General features: G+C 38.9%; 1 protein-coding gene across 2 annotated transcripts in view; it reads left to right on the forward strand.

Annotated features, from left to right (window-relative positions):
• The first annotated feature begins 2,537 nt into the window (after window positions 1–2,537).
• Window positions 2,538–17,003, forward strand: part of ArgRS (arginine--tRNA ligase-like protein) — a 108,257-nt gene continuing 93,791 nt past the window's right edge. Inside the window, exons 1-3 of one of the 2 annotated variants that reach the window (XM_071665009.1) lie at window positions 2,538–2,840; window positions 4,433–4,646; window positions 14,815–14,967. In XM_071665009.1, the coding sequence (XP_071521110.1) occupies window positions 4,599–4,646; window positions 14,815–14,967 (201 nt within the window). In that variant the 5' untranslated portion in view covers window positions 2,538–2,840; window positions 4,433–4,598. Of the gene's footprint in view, window positions 2,841–4,432; window positions 4,647–14,814; window positions 14,968–17,003 lie in introns of those variants that run through there. The other variant, XM_071665010.1, reaches the window with a different exon arrangement.

Consider the following 17,003-nt stretch of genomic DNA (forward strand, 5'->3'; position numbering starts at 1 on the left):
TGTTCAAATGATCTGGCAAGGGAAAGGAAAAGATTCGTGGCCAGTCAAAACAATATATTAATTATTTCTCCATTGGATCTCATCAGATCGGTCGCCGAAACATCGACATTCATCATATTTACACTGTGCATTATTTCTCTCTTATAAAAGAAAGAACGTATAAGAATAATATAACAACTAAGAAAAGTGTAACATATATTTTCATCTATTAAAGAAAAATGAAAAAAATATGGAGGGAGCGCATATATAAGATAGCAGTCGGCAGCATGGTCACCAGGTTCCGTACTTGTAAATGTATCATGTGTGGTAATGCCACCTCGCCCTCTATATGGTGATTGTTATTTGTGTATTACAGAGAGAGAGATTTACACTCATGCTGCCCTGTTACCTTTGGCGAACATAGAGAGGCAGGGTAGGAAATGTGTGGTTCGTGCATGGAGATGCTGTCTACCCGTGGTCATATTAGGCTCGAAATATTTCTTAGCTGACCTAACTTCAAAATCCAACTCAAACAATGAGATAGAAAAATAAATGCCATTGAACAACATAAGTAAAGGAAAGAGGTCAGCGTGGAGAAGTGGAAAGGAAACCACACACGGAGAACGTGCATCAACGGCCGGTACCTCTGATGCAACATTCACAAAGTATTTCACTATGAAGATGTGCACAGTAGGATGGAGACTGGCATATCCTCGAAAGGATGTAACGTTGACCAAAATCATCTTATCTGAAATAAAGCAAATCTGGGTGATTGAGTATTGATGTCATATACGACAGTCGAGAAATTACAGGAATTGGGAACTGGAAAAAACACTAAATTTCTTTCGGTCCATTATAGAAATAAAAGGACATATAAAGGCTTCGTAATAAAATTGTTTTCCCTGTGTACACTGATGCATATAGCGACGCTGAGATTCCTATAGTGTCGCCCCACAGGGTCACCTTACTGACGGCACCTTGACTTGGTGACAGGTCACGGCGCATGACCTCACCTGACCTCGTATACCCTGTTCTCTCAGACCTGATAGCTGGAGCCAAGAAATGTGTGAGTTAAGGATGTTCATTGGTTAATGCAACACTGAGGAGCGTGGTAAATCTACAGCTCTTCTTATTTTAACACATACATTTTTTTTGTAAATTGCTTTCAATGTAAATAGCCAGTTTAGATAAAGAATAATTTCCGAAGCTAAAGAGACAGAAATTAGCTTTAAAAGCTTACAGTTATCAACGAAAATTAAAGTTGATAAAGTTTTATGATACGATGAGTGATATTTGAAGTAAATGCGGTCATGTAATGCAATTTGCCAACTGTATAGACTCGTATTGTAAATGTCAATGACTATGATCGTGTAAATATTGGTTATGGCAGTTTTCATTATTCTTTAGATAATTTCCATACGCCAGTTTACGTAATTTTTTGTAAATCATATATGCCTGGCCTTATTTTGCATGACTCAAAGAAAAAAAGTAGGCAAATTCGACATCAGGAGGTCAAAGGGCTTACATCTGGCACCAGCGCATTACATGCACCTTCAGATCAGTTTAATATTTTCATATTTTTTTCTCCACGATGCGTTTTGCATCGGTCACTATATTTTGGGAGATACAATTGAATACTGTTCTTGAAATGTTATACCCCCCTCTTGTTTCTATTTCTGGCTGACGAAATATTTGAAAATGAAGAAATGGCGGGAAATTAGAGTGGCGCGTGCCAAAGTCTGCCGACACTGCAACTTACTCCCCATTATTTCGTTTGTGGTTGTTTCTTTCACACCTTCTTACTCCACTATGATGATATTGTGTAAACCTTTCATTATGGAATTGAGAATTCTTTGAAAGATATCGGTATTGATACCCATGATGATATTCTCTCTCTCTCTCTCTCTCTCTCTCTCTCTCTCTCTCTCTCTCTCTCTCTCTCTCTCTCTCTCTCTCTCTCTCTCTCGTGTGTATTTTATGAATAGCATGTAAACTATCACATGGACTCAGATTTAGCTTGGAAAATAAACTAATGGACACTACTGGCTGTTTCATTTCCGACTTTTGTCGTATGACGCAATAAGTTTGACAGGTGTCATGAACAGGAAATGGTTACAGAGCAGGTGGATGAGCCAGTGTGAGAACAATTGTCAGATTTTCATGTCTTATCCAGCAGTAATTACGTCTAATAATCATAAAATATCTAGGAATATTTTAGGCATTTTTAGATAGATGCTAATCGATGCAATAACAGGTCGCCAGCCTCTGGCCGCAGATGCTCTCGCGGTGGTCAGTCATTGTTGTGTAGTCACCAAAGTGACTCCCTACTCCACGCATACCCACCTTCACCTGTTTATGTCCACCAATGCCAGCTAAGCTTTGTGTCCACCCAACTGCCAGATCTGAGTGAACAGGGTTTATATTCTAGTCCATGCTTGACGTTGGCAGGTTAGAAGCTGCCGTTGTAAATATTCCATCCAAAAGATGACCAGACCCTTTCCGTAAGAAGAGCCATTCTGAGGGACCTAACCTCAACCCAGCAACATGGAGGAAGGTCTGAGCTGGCGGGATTCGACTGTGACGTATCCAATTCCCATTGGTGGGATAGCTTCTCCTCCTCCCAGACCGTCTTCATGAGGGCAGTCAGGTCAGGTCACGTAGGCGGTCTGGGAGAAGGGGATTGGATACGTCTCAGTCGAATTTCGCAAGCTCTTACCCTTCTCCATGTTGTTGGGGTGAGAGTAGGTGTATGAGAGCGGCTCTTCCCGTGGAATGGGTTTGGTTTTTCATTTAATGGAACAGTTACAGTGGCAGGTCTTCACCTGCCACCGACGAACATCATGAACCTATTGTTGAACGAGGTGAACTTTGGAAAGGAAAAGTATGTGTATATGAGATTGTGGCACTTAGACAAGTACTGGAGAAAGGCTGAGAAATATATGTATGCGGCATTTTTCAACGGAAAAAAAATAATTTGTGTGAAAATTAACACTTTTAGAAGTTTTATCTCTCGGTTGTATTCTTGAAAGTCTTTTAAGTGTTATTAAGGTATTTGTAGATGGTAATATGGCATGTGTGAGAGTAAGTGGTAGTATGATTGAATGGTTGGAAATAAATGTGGGATTTTGTCTAATTGTGTGACGTTTTTATGGGTTAGGTGAGTGACTGTGCTGGGACTCTTAACGCTGGTAAAACAGTGGAAGTTGTCACACTTACTATATGCAGTTAATACTATGTTTAGCAAATACAGTCAAAATTAAATAGAATGGTTGGCCGTTTCACGATGTGTGTACGTCTGTAAGAGGAAGACGCTTCAGGGGAATGTGAATGAGGCAGTGATTTCTGTATGAGCAGTGATGTCAGGTTGTAAGATCACAATTTGTCCGTCAAATGAGCAAATTGTGGATCAGCCTTAGAATAGATTTCGGAACAAGATTTCTTAAGAAAAGCTGTGGTGGAGCTGAAGCTAAAAGCAATCATGCAGGTGAGGGAAAACTAGCGTGAGATTTAAAGTTACACTGAATGAAAAAGTAAAATGAAATACCACCAAACTGATGTTATTACAACAAAAAAAAGAAAAATGGCATAAAGTTTAAAGTCCCCACATCCATATTTGTTCTGCCGCTCCAGGTCTTTGGCAGTATGAAAGGCATCGGGTTTATATTTAGAAATAAGCTATGTATATATATATATATATATATATATATATATATATATATATATATATATATATATATATATATTTATATGTGTGTGTGTGTGTGTGTGCAATGTAAATTTTACAGATGTTCACAACTGCATGGGAAAAGATTCCCATGGGAAACCGTGGTTATTTTCCTGTATTTGAAAAAGATTTCTGAGTTATCCTACGTCCGTTCTATCTTGGCCATGCTGGTGAAGAAATGGACGAGGGGCATTTTTTTTTAAGATTATCAATGGCCTTATATCTATTTGTACTCTTGTCTTATGGCCCCACTTCAGAATCCCAGGGGCATTGGGAGTGGTACCAAACAGAAGCATGGCTTGAGGGCAGAGCTCTTGAAAATAATGACATATTGTTAAGCTTATGTTTTGACTCATGCATCATGCTGATGTACCTCGCCCTGCTGGTGATTTAGGTCTGTATAGTTAGCTTATCCTCGTCGCCCTCCTTGTCCTATCTCGAAAGATTGTCAGCCCATGCTGAAAATCTTGGTATAAGAGAAATACTTTTGTGTCATAATTGAGTGGATGCACTGGCTGTGAAGGGGATATATTAATGAGTAAAAAAGTGACACAAATATTAGTCTTCATAATGGCCAAGCTTTGTCATTTTTTTTCCAGGACTTTGCAACAACAGTATGAAACTATTAAACAGTATTACCCTATATTACAATGTATAGATCAGCTAGAATCATTTTCCCTTTGAAGCACACCTGTGTACTCATACTATTGGTAAAATAACTCATTTCAGGTGTGACATGATGCAAGTTGAGCCGAGTTGGAGGAAGGTGACAGTGTAGGCACCCTGGCCGGGGGATGACAACACACCACACTGGTGAGCCAGGCAGACCAGTGTGTAGCGGTCTATGTGAACAGTTGACGTCCCTTTTTTTTCTCCTCTCCCGAATAAGACAGCCATGACTGACAATTTGTTACTCGAATACATCCAGCGCTGCACAAAGGCTGTAAGTGTGAGATTATTTTTGTTTTGGTCTTTACATGTTTTGAAATACGCTATATGTCAGTACTCTCACATCATCGTGCGCTCAGAATATAACCTTATTGAATGGATTAAGATTCCTTCCAAGTTCTTTCAATGAATACGGATGATATATTAAGAAGGAGTAACTGTATATTTCTGTATGTGTATTGTTGTCATATAGGTGGAGGTGATAACGTGTGCTTGGATGAAGTTCCAGTTTAAGGGCACCACAGCAATAGCTTAAGGATTTGTTGGAAATGTATATAAATGGGTGATGTACACCAAGAACTTATTTAAAAAAGGGGAGCATTATTTGGAGGCATAATTTTTTAGTTCATCAGTATATGTGTTGTTTGGGATGGCTGTGATGATCAAGGAAAACGTAGATAAGAATTAAGTTAAACGCTTTTAGAAAACAATAGGGTGTATGAAAACTCCTCCTTACTTTCAAACAACCTAAATACGCCCTATTTTCAAAGTTACTTAAAAAATATATAAATGTTTTTGTGTTGATTATCCCATTGCTGAAGTTTATCCTGTGTCTGACATTGTGTATACCACCTCTAAGTACTTGCAATCTCCCAATATTCCATTGTTGTGCTTGATAGATGATACTGAAACTTAATGTAAATCTCATGCCATTGGCGAATTTAGGGAAGATTTGATAAGGTTCAGTTGATTTTTGGTATTCGTTTATTTTTCCATGGTGTCCCTAAATTCTGAACTAAATTCAAGATGATTGCTGGATGATAGGGAAGCGCTTACAGCAATGTAGGAGACCCAGTCAAATAATGAAGTATATTTCTATATGAATAGTGCATTACTTTCATATATTTTTGGATTTTCACAGTTTTTATCCCACATACTCAGGTGTTTATTGCATATGCTACCATGATTAAGCAGGAATCAATGAATAGGTATACAAATTGATAAAGATTCTACTGTTTGGGACCGCATATAATGGCCACCTTGTGCTTAGTGTTCAACTGTAGTCTATTTGTTGACATTCATCAGCAGCTGGCACTATATTCAATTTTGGGTGTGTATGGTATGTTGTGAATACGATGATGAGAAATAAGATAAAAATCGTTTAATAGTTAGATTAAGTAAGGTTTCTGTAAGTCTTATGATTTTCTGTATTTCACATGTATGTATGAAGGTTCTGTTGAGCTCCCTATGGATTTTTAAGACTAAGCTTAAACTAGCAGTGAATTACTTGTTGTGGCTTACATGTACAAAATCCAACCCTTTATATGAGTATGATTTTGTATTGAGTGGATGAAGATACTCATTCAACATCCAGAGTTCTGACCTTTTAATGGAAGAGAGAAAAATGCCATTAATGAGGGTGGTTTGGACATAAACTCTAATCAAGAAGTGGGTTTTGCCTGGTTCCCTCCCAATAAGGTTCCTGAGATCAAACTTTGTATAGATTGACTGAGAGCAGCCAAAAGCAAGATTACTTTGTAATAGCAGAAAGGATATTCCTTCAGCATGGTATACCTCATGCAGACAGAATAAATATATATGCTTGAAAGGTTAAAGTGTAATGAAGGTGTAGGTTTTGATGTAGTTACTGATGACGACTCTTTAACAGCAAATTTACCAAAAGAATCATCCATATTAACTGCAGAACTGTATGGTATTCTGGCTACATTTTACTCAATTGAGCATTTCCTGAAAAAGAGATCTTTTCAGTCTACTTCGAATCCCTGGAGCACTCCAAGCTTCAAAGCATCTCGTATTTAAAATCAATTCAAGAATGGATTCTAAGGATCCACTCAAAGCCCAAGAGTGCAGAATTTTGCAGGTGTCCTGAATGTCTTGATATTGGAAATGAAGTGGCAGATGCTGAGGTTAATTTAAGCTGCTACAGTGTCTGCAAAAAATCTTTTCTGTCCCCATATATTTTCGGGGGTGATAGATTGCTAAGGTTCATTGTAGATATAAGCATATGATGCTCAGGGTGAAATCATCTTACATCTGTTCCCTGAGACTATTCTTTATAACGGTGTGAACACTAGGAACCTGCCTTATGTGCCTCAGACTCTCTTTAGAGATGGATGTTCTTTCTTTATTCCTCCTGGCTGCTACTTCATTTTGGGAAATTTGCCTCTGGGTACTGTATTTCTTCCACATGTGCATCAAGATAGTTGGCTCTTACCTTTTTAAAGAGAAGAAATCCCAAATTCTTGCCTGGAAGCAAGAAAATATGGGTATATGTGAGATTTTTAGGTGCTCTGAGCCTTCACAGTGAGCGATCAGGCAGCTGCTTGCCACTGTTCCCAAACAGCATTATCCCACCAGCAAAACCTGTCCCTAGTCACCCAAGGAAAACTTTTAGATTTACAGATAACCTCTTAAGATGAGAATATTGAAGTAGACCCATATGTCAGCTGTTGAACTCGAGGAAAGCCACTCAGAACTTCCAGGAAATATCCTTTAAAGAACCATTCAACTTTGGCTGCAAAATTACCCTCACATTACCTCATGGAAGCTAGCTGTGAAACCCCTGCTTTCAAAGGAAATATGATGCAAGCTACTCACATTTGCAAAGAACTACAAGGACTGGACTGTGCAATTGTGGAGTAAGGTGATGTTTTCTGATGAAAGTTCCTTCAAGTGTGTGCAGTCAAGGCAGGGGAGGATGAGGAGGCTAGAGGGTGTCAGCCAGTGTGACCTTTGTTTCATAGTGAAGATGGTGAAATACCCAGATTGTATGATGATATGGGATTGCTTTAGTGGTGCAGTGGGTAGGGGAGGAGTGTACTTCTTACATATAAACTCTACAATGAATGGAGAACTGTACATTATGGTACTAGAAGACCATCTGCTTCCCTTTTATGAGGTTCATGGGTGTGATCACTTTATGCAGAGTAATGCCCCCTGCCCTAAGGTGAGAGAGGTGATGAAATAGTTATCGGAGAAAAATATTGAACTGCTAGAGTGGCCTGGGAACTCCCCAGACTTTAACCCAGTTGTGAACTGCTGGAACTAGGTGAAAGTCAAGCTTGCTTCCTGCAACATGTCATTCGTGAGATCAAGACTGTTGACCTAAAACATAGACGTAAAATACTTTTTCGGAATTGTGCCACTTCCATGCCCTAACATCTGCTGAAAGTAGTCAAGACCAAAGAAGAGGTGGCGAAGCAGTAGAATGTAAGTGTGATATTGTCAAAAAAATATATTGGAGTTGAAATATATTGGGGGACATAGGATTTTTGCAGATTCTGTTTCTGTTTATCCACAGTGATTTTATGAGCAGAATAGATGATTTTTCTTTCTTTTCATTTATACTTGTTCCCTGTTTCCTGCATTAGCAAGTTGGTGCTGCTCATAGAAGGAAAATATGGAGTTTTATATGATATGGAAGTGTCCTATTTAAAGAAGTACCATCAGTGCTAAATGACAATCCTTCATCTGCAAATGCAAAGGTGGGAGAGACAACACCTTCATGAATAATGTTTGTATGCAGATTCCAGTTGAATTTCAATGTGGATATATTTCAGCAAGAAATGTTTGTTAAGGGATGACATTATGCTTCAAAGATGTGTGGAGAATTTTCTTACCATAACTAGAGAATCACTGCAAAATACAGTATATCACTGCAAAAATGTATGTGAGTAATCCATACAAATTCCCAGGCAACAAAAACCATATGCATGAGGCAACAAAAAAAAAAAAAGCTACATGCATGTTATTACAACATACACTAGGACACAAGTACAGGTACACCACCGAATTTCCGGCAACTAATGGTTCGGCACCTCCTTTAGTCTGGACAAAATTACATAAGGGAACTTGAAATTACTGCGGCCATCAGACTAATTTACTGGGTGGCCACACATGGCTTTGTGTGTAGGGCGTGCCTATTTACATTCTTTACACTGCACTTGGTGGTGGTGATACTGCAATTCTGTGAGATTCTTAGCTTATTTTGCTTGAATTTAACCCTAGCTATGGCTTGGTGTCAAACATAAACTTTAGTCCATATCGATCCAAGATAAAGTAGAACTGTTGAAAAACTTGCCTGTGGAGTTTCGGTGCATAAGCTGTGTGACATTTACAGTACTGGTTCATTAGCTATTTGTGATGTAAAGAAGCAAAGGGAGAAAATATTGAAATTCTATGTAGACAGCAATTCTAAGAAGCAAATGACGATTAGAAAAACTATGAAAGATGGTAAGAGTACTGAGCACGATCGAATGATGATGGAATGGTTTCAACAGTGTCGGAGTGAGGGAGTGGACTTTTCAGGTAGCATGACAATGGACCAGGCTAAGTTGTTCCATAAAGAACTTAAATTACAACATGAGTGTGACTATAGTGAAGGATGGCTTCAAAGATTCAAGAAGCGTCAGGGAATTTCCATGAATAGAGTGTGCGGAGAAAAGCAGTCTGCACACTACGAAGGAACTGTTGAGTATGTGGACGAATTTGCGAAACTCATAACTGATGAACACCTCAGTCCTGAGCAGGTGTATAATGCAGACAAAACTGCATTATTCTGGCAAAGCACACCTAGGAAAACACCAACAACAGAAGATGAAGAAGACCCCACAGAATTCAAACTAATGCACTACTGTACAAGTACCATTTCATTTATTTATTTGATTTACATTTGATATTTGTTTGATTTAAATTTCCTGCAGTCCATGGTATACTTTTGACACATGGGAAATGTATAATTATTGGGTTAGAGGTTTGTTGATGAATTATTATTATGTGACCACGGTTGGTCCGGCAAAATGGTTAATTCGGCAAGGCTTTGGAACCAAAACTGCCAGAAAATTGGTGATGTATCTGTATTCATAAAAGCACCCAAAAATTATTATATACTCTTTTCCTTTGTCTTTCAGCTTGACTCATGATGATGTTTCCTATATTTTCTTTCATGTTATTTTCATTGACAACTAATTATTTAATATTACCTTCTCTGGAAGATCATCTCTGAACTTGATTGTTGTAACAAATTTAATCCATAACTCTACATTTTCCTGACAACTTCATTGAAGTATTCTCTCATAACTGGCTATTCTCATTACAAGAGATTAGACATTATATCATACTATTCTGTGTTCTTGAATTATTTTTGACATTATGAAACTATGCAGTGATACAGTTTTAACCCCAGTAATGTGTAAAAGGTAAATGATTAACATAAATGATGCTCCTCTTTGTTTGCATCTTGTTATGGTTTGTAAAGTATGCCTCCTGTCTGTAGAAAATAAGATTCTGCTGAAGATTTCGTGTCACGTTTTTTCTGCCATTATGATAGATGATCAGTAATGTTGTATGCTTGTAAAGGACTGTTGATTTGGAATACTTGGTTTAAAAGAGGGAAATACACATGTGTATGAGTAGGAAAGATGTTCAGTGGGCATTACTGGATTACGTTTTAATTGATAGGCTATTAAAAGAGAGACTTTTGGGTGTGAATGTGCTGAGAGGGGCAATTGGTATGCAAAGTGAGAGAGTCTTGGTGAGTGGTTGGGGGAAGAGATGTTTTTTTTTTTATTTATATGTTAGACCCTCCAGTCATGCCCAGAAGTCCATGTCAAGGGAGAAGGAAGTGGCAAGGCAGTTAGAGTAAATGATGTCGTACTTGAATTTTATAAGAAGGGAGATGACAGTATTATTGAGTAGTTAGTTATGATTTTCAGTGTATGTATGGATCATGATTAGATGCCTGAGGATTGGTGGAATGCATGTATATTACCACTGTATATAGAAGAGTGTTCAAACTCAAGAGGAATTTTTTTGTTTGGTGCACCTGGTAAGTTGTATGGGAGAGTAGTGATTGAAAGATTGAAGGCATGTACAGAGTGTCAGTTTTGGGAGGAACAGTGTGGTTTCAGAAGTGGTAGAGGGCGTGTGGATCAGGTATTTTGTTTCAAAGAATGTATGTGAGAAATGCTTGGAGAAACAGAAAGATTTGTATGTGGCATTCATGGATCTGGAGGTGCCTTGTGGAAGGACTTGAAAGTATATGGTATGGGAGGAAAGCTGCTCAAAGCAGTGAGAAGTGTTCATGGAGGGTGTAAGGCATGTGCACAAGCAGGAAGAGAGGAGAGTGTGTGGTTGCAAGTGAAGGTTGGCTTGTGGCAGGGGTGTTTGATGTCACCATGGCTATTTAATGTTTATGGGTGGGATGGTGAGGGGAGTAAATGCAAGAGTCTTGGAAAAAAGGGTAAGTATACAGTCTGTAGGGGATGAGAGGGCTTGGGATGTGAGTCATTTGTTTGCTAATGTTACAGCACTGATGGCAAAATTAAGAAACTGCAAAAGTTGGTGACCATGTGTAGAACAGTGTGTGGAGGCTGGAAGTTAAAAGTAAGCATGAGTGAAAGCAAAGTTATTAGGTTTAGCTGGGTTGAGGGACAGGTTGGTTTGGGTGTGAGTTTAAATGGAGAAAATTTGTCAGAAGTGAAGTGTTTTAGACATTGAAATGAATGGAAAAATGGAAGCAATATTGAGTCATAGGGTAGGTGAGGAGGCAAAGGTTGTGGGAGCACTGAAGAATGTATGGAAAGAGATTGGATTCTGGGAGGGAAAATAAGTATGTTTGAAGGTATGATAGTCTCAACAATGTTATGTGGATGCAACGCATGGGCTATAGATGAGGATTTTTGGAGGAGGGTGGATGTATTGGAAACGAAATGTTTAAGGGCAGTATGTGGTGTGAGGCGGTTTTATTGTGTAATAATAAAAGGTAAAAGTGAAGTGTGGTAATAGAAAAAGTGTGATTGAGAGAGCTGAAGGTGGTGTACAAAAATTGGTTTGGGCATATGGAGAGAATGAGTGAGGAAAGGTTAGCAAAGAGGATATGCGTCGCATGTGGAAGAAACAGGGGAAAAAGGGGTTGACCAAATTGGAGATGGAAGGATGGAGTGGAAAAGATTTTGAGTTACCAGGAGGGTGAAAGGTGTGCACTAGATGGAGTAAGTTGGAGCAATGTGGTATACTGTGGTTGACGTGGTGTCAGTGTCGTGTGAGTCCTGGTTACAGAAAGGGGGTTATGGTTTGTTGCATTATACGTTACAGCGACAGAATAGTTGTCGGTGGATGTGGCCTTTCTTCATCTTTTCCTGATTGTACCTTGCTAATGTGGGAAATGGTGATCAAAAACATTGAAGAAAAAAGCCTCCAGTCTTTAGAAATTGAAATTATGTTGAAGATTTAGTGCCACGTCTTTTTTTTTCCACTTTTATTATAAAAAATGATCAGTAACATGATAATCACATAAAGCCATTGATTTAAAAACACCTTTCGTACAAGCAAGAAATTGTTGCATACTTATGTAAAAGGCAGGTCTAAACTTGTGTCCATTCTCCAGCTGGATTACAGCAGTATACCACCAAATCTAGCAGGCAAATGCCAGATATTTAAGTCTTCTTGTTTTTGAATTAGGAATTGCCTGAACTCCAGGTATCACTGAGCTCCATTACTGGTTTTAGGGTTTTAAAGTGTAGCCAATAAGTTTTCAGGTATCCTTTTCATGCCAGAAAGCATTGAATGATTGTTAGGTTTTTGTGCTTTACAAATAACACAAAATCAGATTGAATTGTGAATAACATATTTACAAGGATTATTTCTTGCCAGAATGACATACTTAGTATTGATTTATTTATATTAATTTTGCTTTGTCGCTGTCTCCCGCGTTTACGAGGTAGCGCAAGGAAACAGACGAAAGAATGGCTCAACCCGCCCACATACACATGTATATACATACACGTCCACACACGCAAATATACATACCTATACATCTCAATGTACACGTATATATACACACACAGACATATACATATATACACATGTACATAATTCATACTGTCTGCCTTAGTAGAATGCTGAAATCAAATCCAGAAAAGAGCATAGATACAGTTGTAAACATTATGAAATTTGCCATAAATGATAGGGCCTCCATATGTTTTTTAACAGATCAGCCAGGTTGCGTTGCTTTAATAAACAAAAAACTTGAGTATCATTGAGGAATCTTGGTTACAGAAAGGAGCTGTAAGATTAAAAGTCAGCCAAAAAAACAAGCACAGAGTTTACGTAGGGTAACATTCTTAGAGTATGTGTGCATTAGTTTTCTAATTGATGGCTAAAGGGATGAAGTTAAGAGCAGGGACCTCATCAGTTGATGTAGTCATATCATGGACTTGGGTGTTGAGTTTGTTTATAAGTCTTAATGTAGCAAATATTTGTTATATGCAAATAACAGCTTAGTCCATTGGGTGATACATATTTTTCCTCCCACTTCACTTGTTCAAGATAGATTTTAGCAATGTCAGACAATTGGAAACACTAGTTACTGCCCCTCTTCCATAGAATTACTTAGTTGTTTGTTGAAGTTGATAGTTCATCATTTTTGTAAGGCAGTTACTTTTATGAATTTTATTTTGTAACTGAAATTTTCCTCTACTTGTACAGTTAATTATTTATTTATTTATTTATTTTGCTTTGTCGCTGTCTCCCGCGTTAGCGAGGTAGCGCAAGGAAACAGAAGAAAGAATGGCCCAACCCGCCCACATACACATGTATATACATACACGTCCACACACGCAAATATACATACCTATACATCTCAGTGTACACATATATATACACACACAGACATATACATATATACACATGTACATAATTCATACTGTCTGCCTTTATTTGTTCCCATCGCCACCCCGCCACACATGGAATAACAAACCCCTCCCCCTCATGTGTGCGAGGTAGCGCTAGGAAAAGACACCAAAGGCCCCATTCGTTCACACTCAGTCTCTAGCTGTCATGTAGTAATGCACCGAAACCACAGCTCCCTTTCCACATCCAGGCCCCACACAACTTTCCATGGTTTACCCCAGACGCTTCACATGCCCTGGTTCAATCCATTGACAGCACGTCGACCCCGGTATACCACATCGTTCTAATTCACTCTATTCCTTGCACGCCTTTCACCCTCCTGTATGTTCAGGCCCCGATCACTCAAAATCTTTTTCACTCCATCTTTTCCACCTCCAATTTGGTCTCCCACTTCTCCTTGTTCCCTCCACCTCTGACACATATATCCTTTTGGTCAATCTTTCCTCACTCATTCTCTCCATGTGACCAAACCATTTCAAAACACCCTCTTCTGCTCTCTCAACCACACTCTTTTTATTTCCACACATCTCTCTTACCCAGACATTACTTACTCGATCAAATCACCTCACACCACATATTGTCATCAAACATCTCATTTCCAGCACATCCACCCTCCTGTGCACAACTCTATCAATAGCCCACGCCTCGCAACCATACAACATTGTTGGAACCACTATTCCTTCAAACATACCCATTTTTGCTTTCTGAGATAATGTTCTCGACTTCCAAACATTCTTCAAGGCTCCCAGAATTTTCGCCCCCTCCCCCACCCTATGATTCACTTCCGCTTCCATGGTTCCATCCGCTGCCAGATCCACTCCCAGATATCTAAAACACTTTACTTCCTCCAGTTTTTCTCCATTCAAACTTACCCCCCAATTGACTTGACCCTCAACCCTACTGTACCTAATAACCTTGCTCTTATTCACATTTACTCTTAACTTTCTTCTTTCACACACTTTACCAAACTCAGTCACCAGCTTCTGCAGTTTCTCACATGAATCAGCCACCAGCGCTGTATCATCAGCGAACAACAACTGACTCACTTCCCAAGCTCTCTCATCCACAACAGACTGCATACTTGCCCCTCTTTCCAAAACTCTTGCATTCACCTCCCTAACAACCCCATCCATAAACAAATTAAACAACCATGGAGACATCACACACCCCTGCCCCAAACCTACATTCACTGAGAACTAATCACTTTCCTCTCTTCCTACACGTACACATGCCTTACATCCTCGATAAAAACTTTTCACTGCTTCTAACAGCTTGCCTCCCACACCATATATTCTTCAAACCTTCCACAGAGCATCTCTGTCAACTCTATCATATGCCTTCTCCAGATCCATAAATGCTACATACAAATCCATTTGTTTTTCTAAGTATTTCTCACATACATTCTTCAAAGCAAACACCTGATTCACACATCCTCTACCACTTCTGAAACTACACTGCTCTTCCCCAATCTGATGCTATATTTGTACAGTTAATATGATTTGATATTTCAGGAGAAGGAAACAGAAAAGTTAGCTGCTTGTCTACAGACACTTACAACAGACTGTTTGGATTCTTTTGAAGATGATGACATCTCAGACAAAGAGTTCCTAAACCTTTTGAATGAAAATAAGAAGTTGAAGTATCGCATTGCCATTTTAAAGAAGGTGAGATTTAGAGCTATGCTGAATTATATATATAATTTGATGCATATATATAGAACAGTAGACAAGTGCACATTTCCATCATTTGTGGCCTGTTTTGTTGAAAGTTTAAAAGGTTTTTTGTTAGAATTAATTTGTTGGGCTGTGTATGAAGAATTGTGTTATTTATTTACTAATGTAAATATGATTTTTTTTTTCAAATATAGTATTAAGGCTCACCAGGAATGAATCACCTACACACTTAACCCTTGCATGGCAGGTGTCTAGCATAAAGCTGCTCTTGATTTAAAAAAAAATATCTTCAAGTTATGTTTCCCTCAATAAAGTAAAAGAAGTACATGTAAAAAAGTATAGGATGTGTACAAGCAAGTGAGACATAAATTATATTTTATATGGCTGTGGTATAACCCTGGAGTTAAGGCTTAACATGTCCACGGGGTGGAGGAGGAAAGAGGAGAGGTACAGTGGGAAGGTGGCCCTTTTAATGCACAAACGGAAATGACATTTCACTGTTTATGAAAGATAAATGGAAAAGTAAACGATGTGTAAAGAATAGTGAGCCATCATAACTTAAATGGTATGATATAGTTCCAAAGTAAATGCATAAATACCCCATCAGGCAGGTAATGGAGGGGGTAGACTAATGAAGGAGAGGGGAAGTAAGTGGGGTGAACCTTGTTTTAAATGTGAAAGTGAGTAATGTGGCATTGAGGGTATAATTGGTGCACATGGGGTATTCAGTGTTGTGAATGGAAATGGTGAAGAGTTTGTGGAATTGTGCTCTGAAGAAAAGACCGGTGATTGGGAATACCTGGTTTAAAAAGAGAGATATACATTAGTATATGTATGTGAGAGGGAGAGATGGTCAAAGAGCATTATTAGATGATGTGTTGATTGATAGGCATACAAAAGAGAGACTTTTGGATGTTAATGTGCTGAGAGGGGCAGCTGGAGGGATGTCTGATCACTGTCTTGTGAGTATGTGTTTAGGTATTCAAAAAAGAAGAGAGAATGTTGGGGAGAAAAGAGTGGTGAAAGTAAGAGAGCCTGGAAAGGACACTTGTGTGAGGAAGTACCAGGAGAGATTGAGTGTAGAATGACAAAAGATGAGAGCAAATGATTTTAGGGACTGGGTGATGAATGGGGAGCAGTAATGGCATGTGCAAAGATGTATGTGGCATGAGAAAGGTGGGAAGCGGGCACATTAGAGAGGGTAGTGAGTAATGGGATTAAGTAAAGTTGTTAGTGAAAGAGAAAAGAGAGGCACTTGGACATTACTTATAGGTAGGAGTGCAGATGACTGGGAGATGTATAAAAGAAAGCGGCTGGTAGTCATGAGGAAGGTGTAAAGGCTGAAAAAGAGGACAAATGAGAGTTGGGGTGAGAGAGTACCATTAAGCTTTAGGGAGAATAGAAAGATGTTTTGGAAGGAGGTGAATAACGTTCATAAGACAAGAGAACAAATGGGAACATTGGTAAAGGGGGCAAGGGAGGGGGTAGTAATAACAGGTAGTGATGAAGTGAAAAGGAGGTGGAGTAAGCATTTTGAAGATTTGTTGAATATGTTTCATGATAGCATGGCAGATGTAGGGTGTTTTGGACTGTGTGGTGCACGAATTGAAATGGTCAGAGAGAATAGTTTGGTTAAGAGGGAAGAGATAGTGAAAGCTTTGCAGAAGATGAAAGGTGGTAAGGCGACTGGTTTGGATGGTATTCCTGTTGAATTTATTAAAAAAGGGGGTGACTATGTTGATTGTTTTATAAGGATATTCTTTGTATGTATAGATCATGGTAAAGTGCCTGAGGATTGGCAGAATGTGTGCTTAGTGCCATTGTACAAAGGCAAAGGGGATAAAGGTTAGTGTTCAAACTACAGAAGCATAGGTTTGTTGAGTATTCCTGGGAAATTATATGGGAGGGTATTGATTGAGAGGCTGAAGGCATATACAGAGCATCAAATTGGAGAATAGCATTGCGGTTTCAGAAGTGGTAGAGGATGTGTGGATCAGGTGTTTGCTTTGAAGAATGTGTGAGAAATG

Source organism: Panulirus ornatus, chromosome 9 (genome assembly GCF_036320965.1).
Source record: "Panulirus ornatus isolate Po-2019 chromosome 9, ASM3632096v1, whole genome shotgun sequence".
NCBI lineage: Eukaryota > Metazoa > Arthropoda > Malacostraca > Decapoda > Palinuridae > Panulirus > Panulirus ornatus.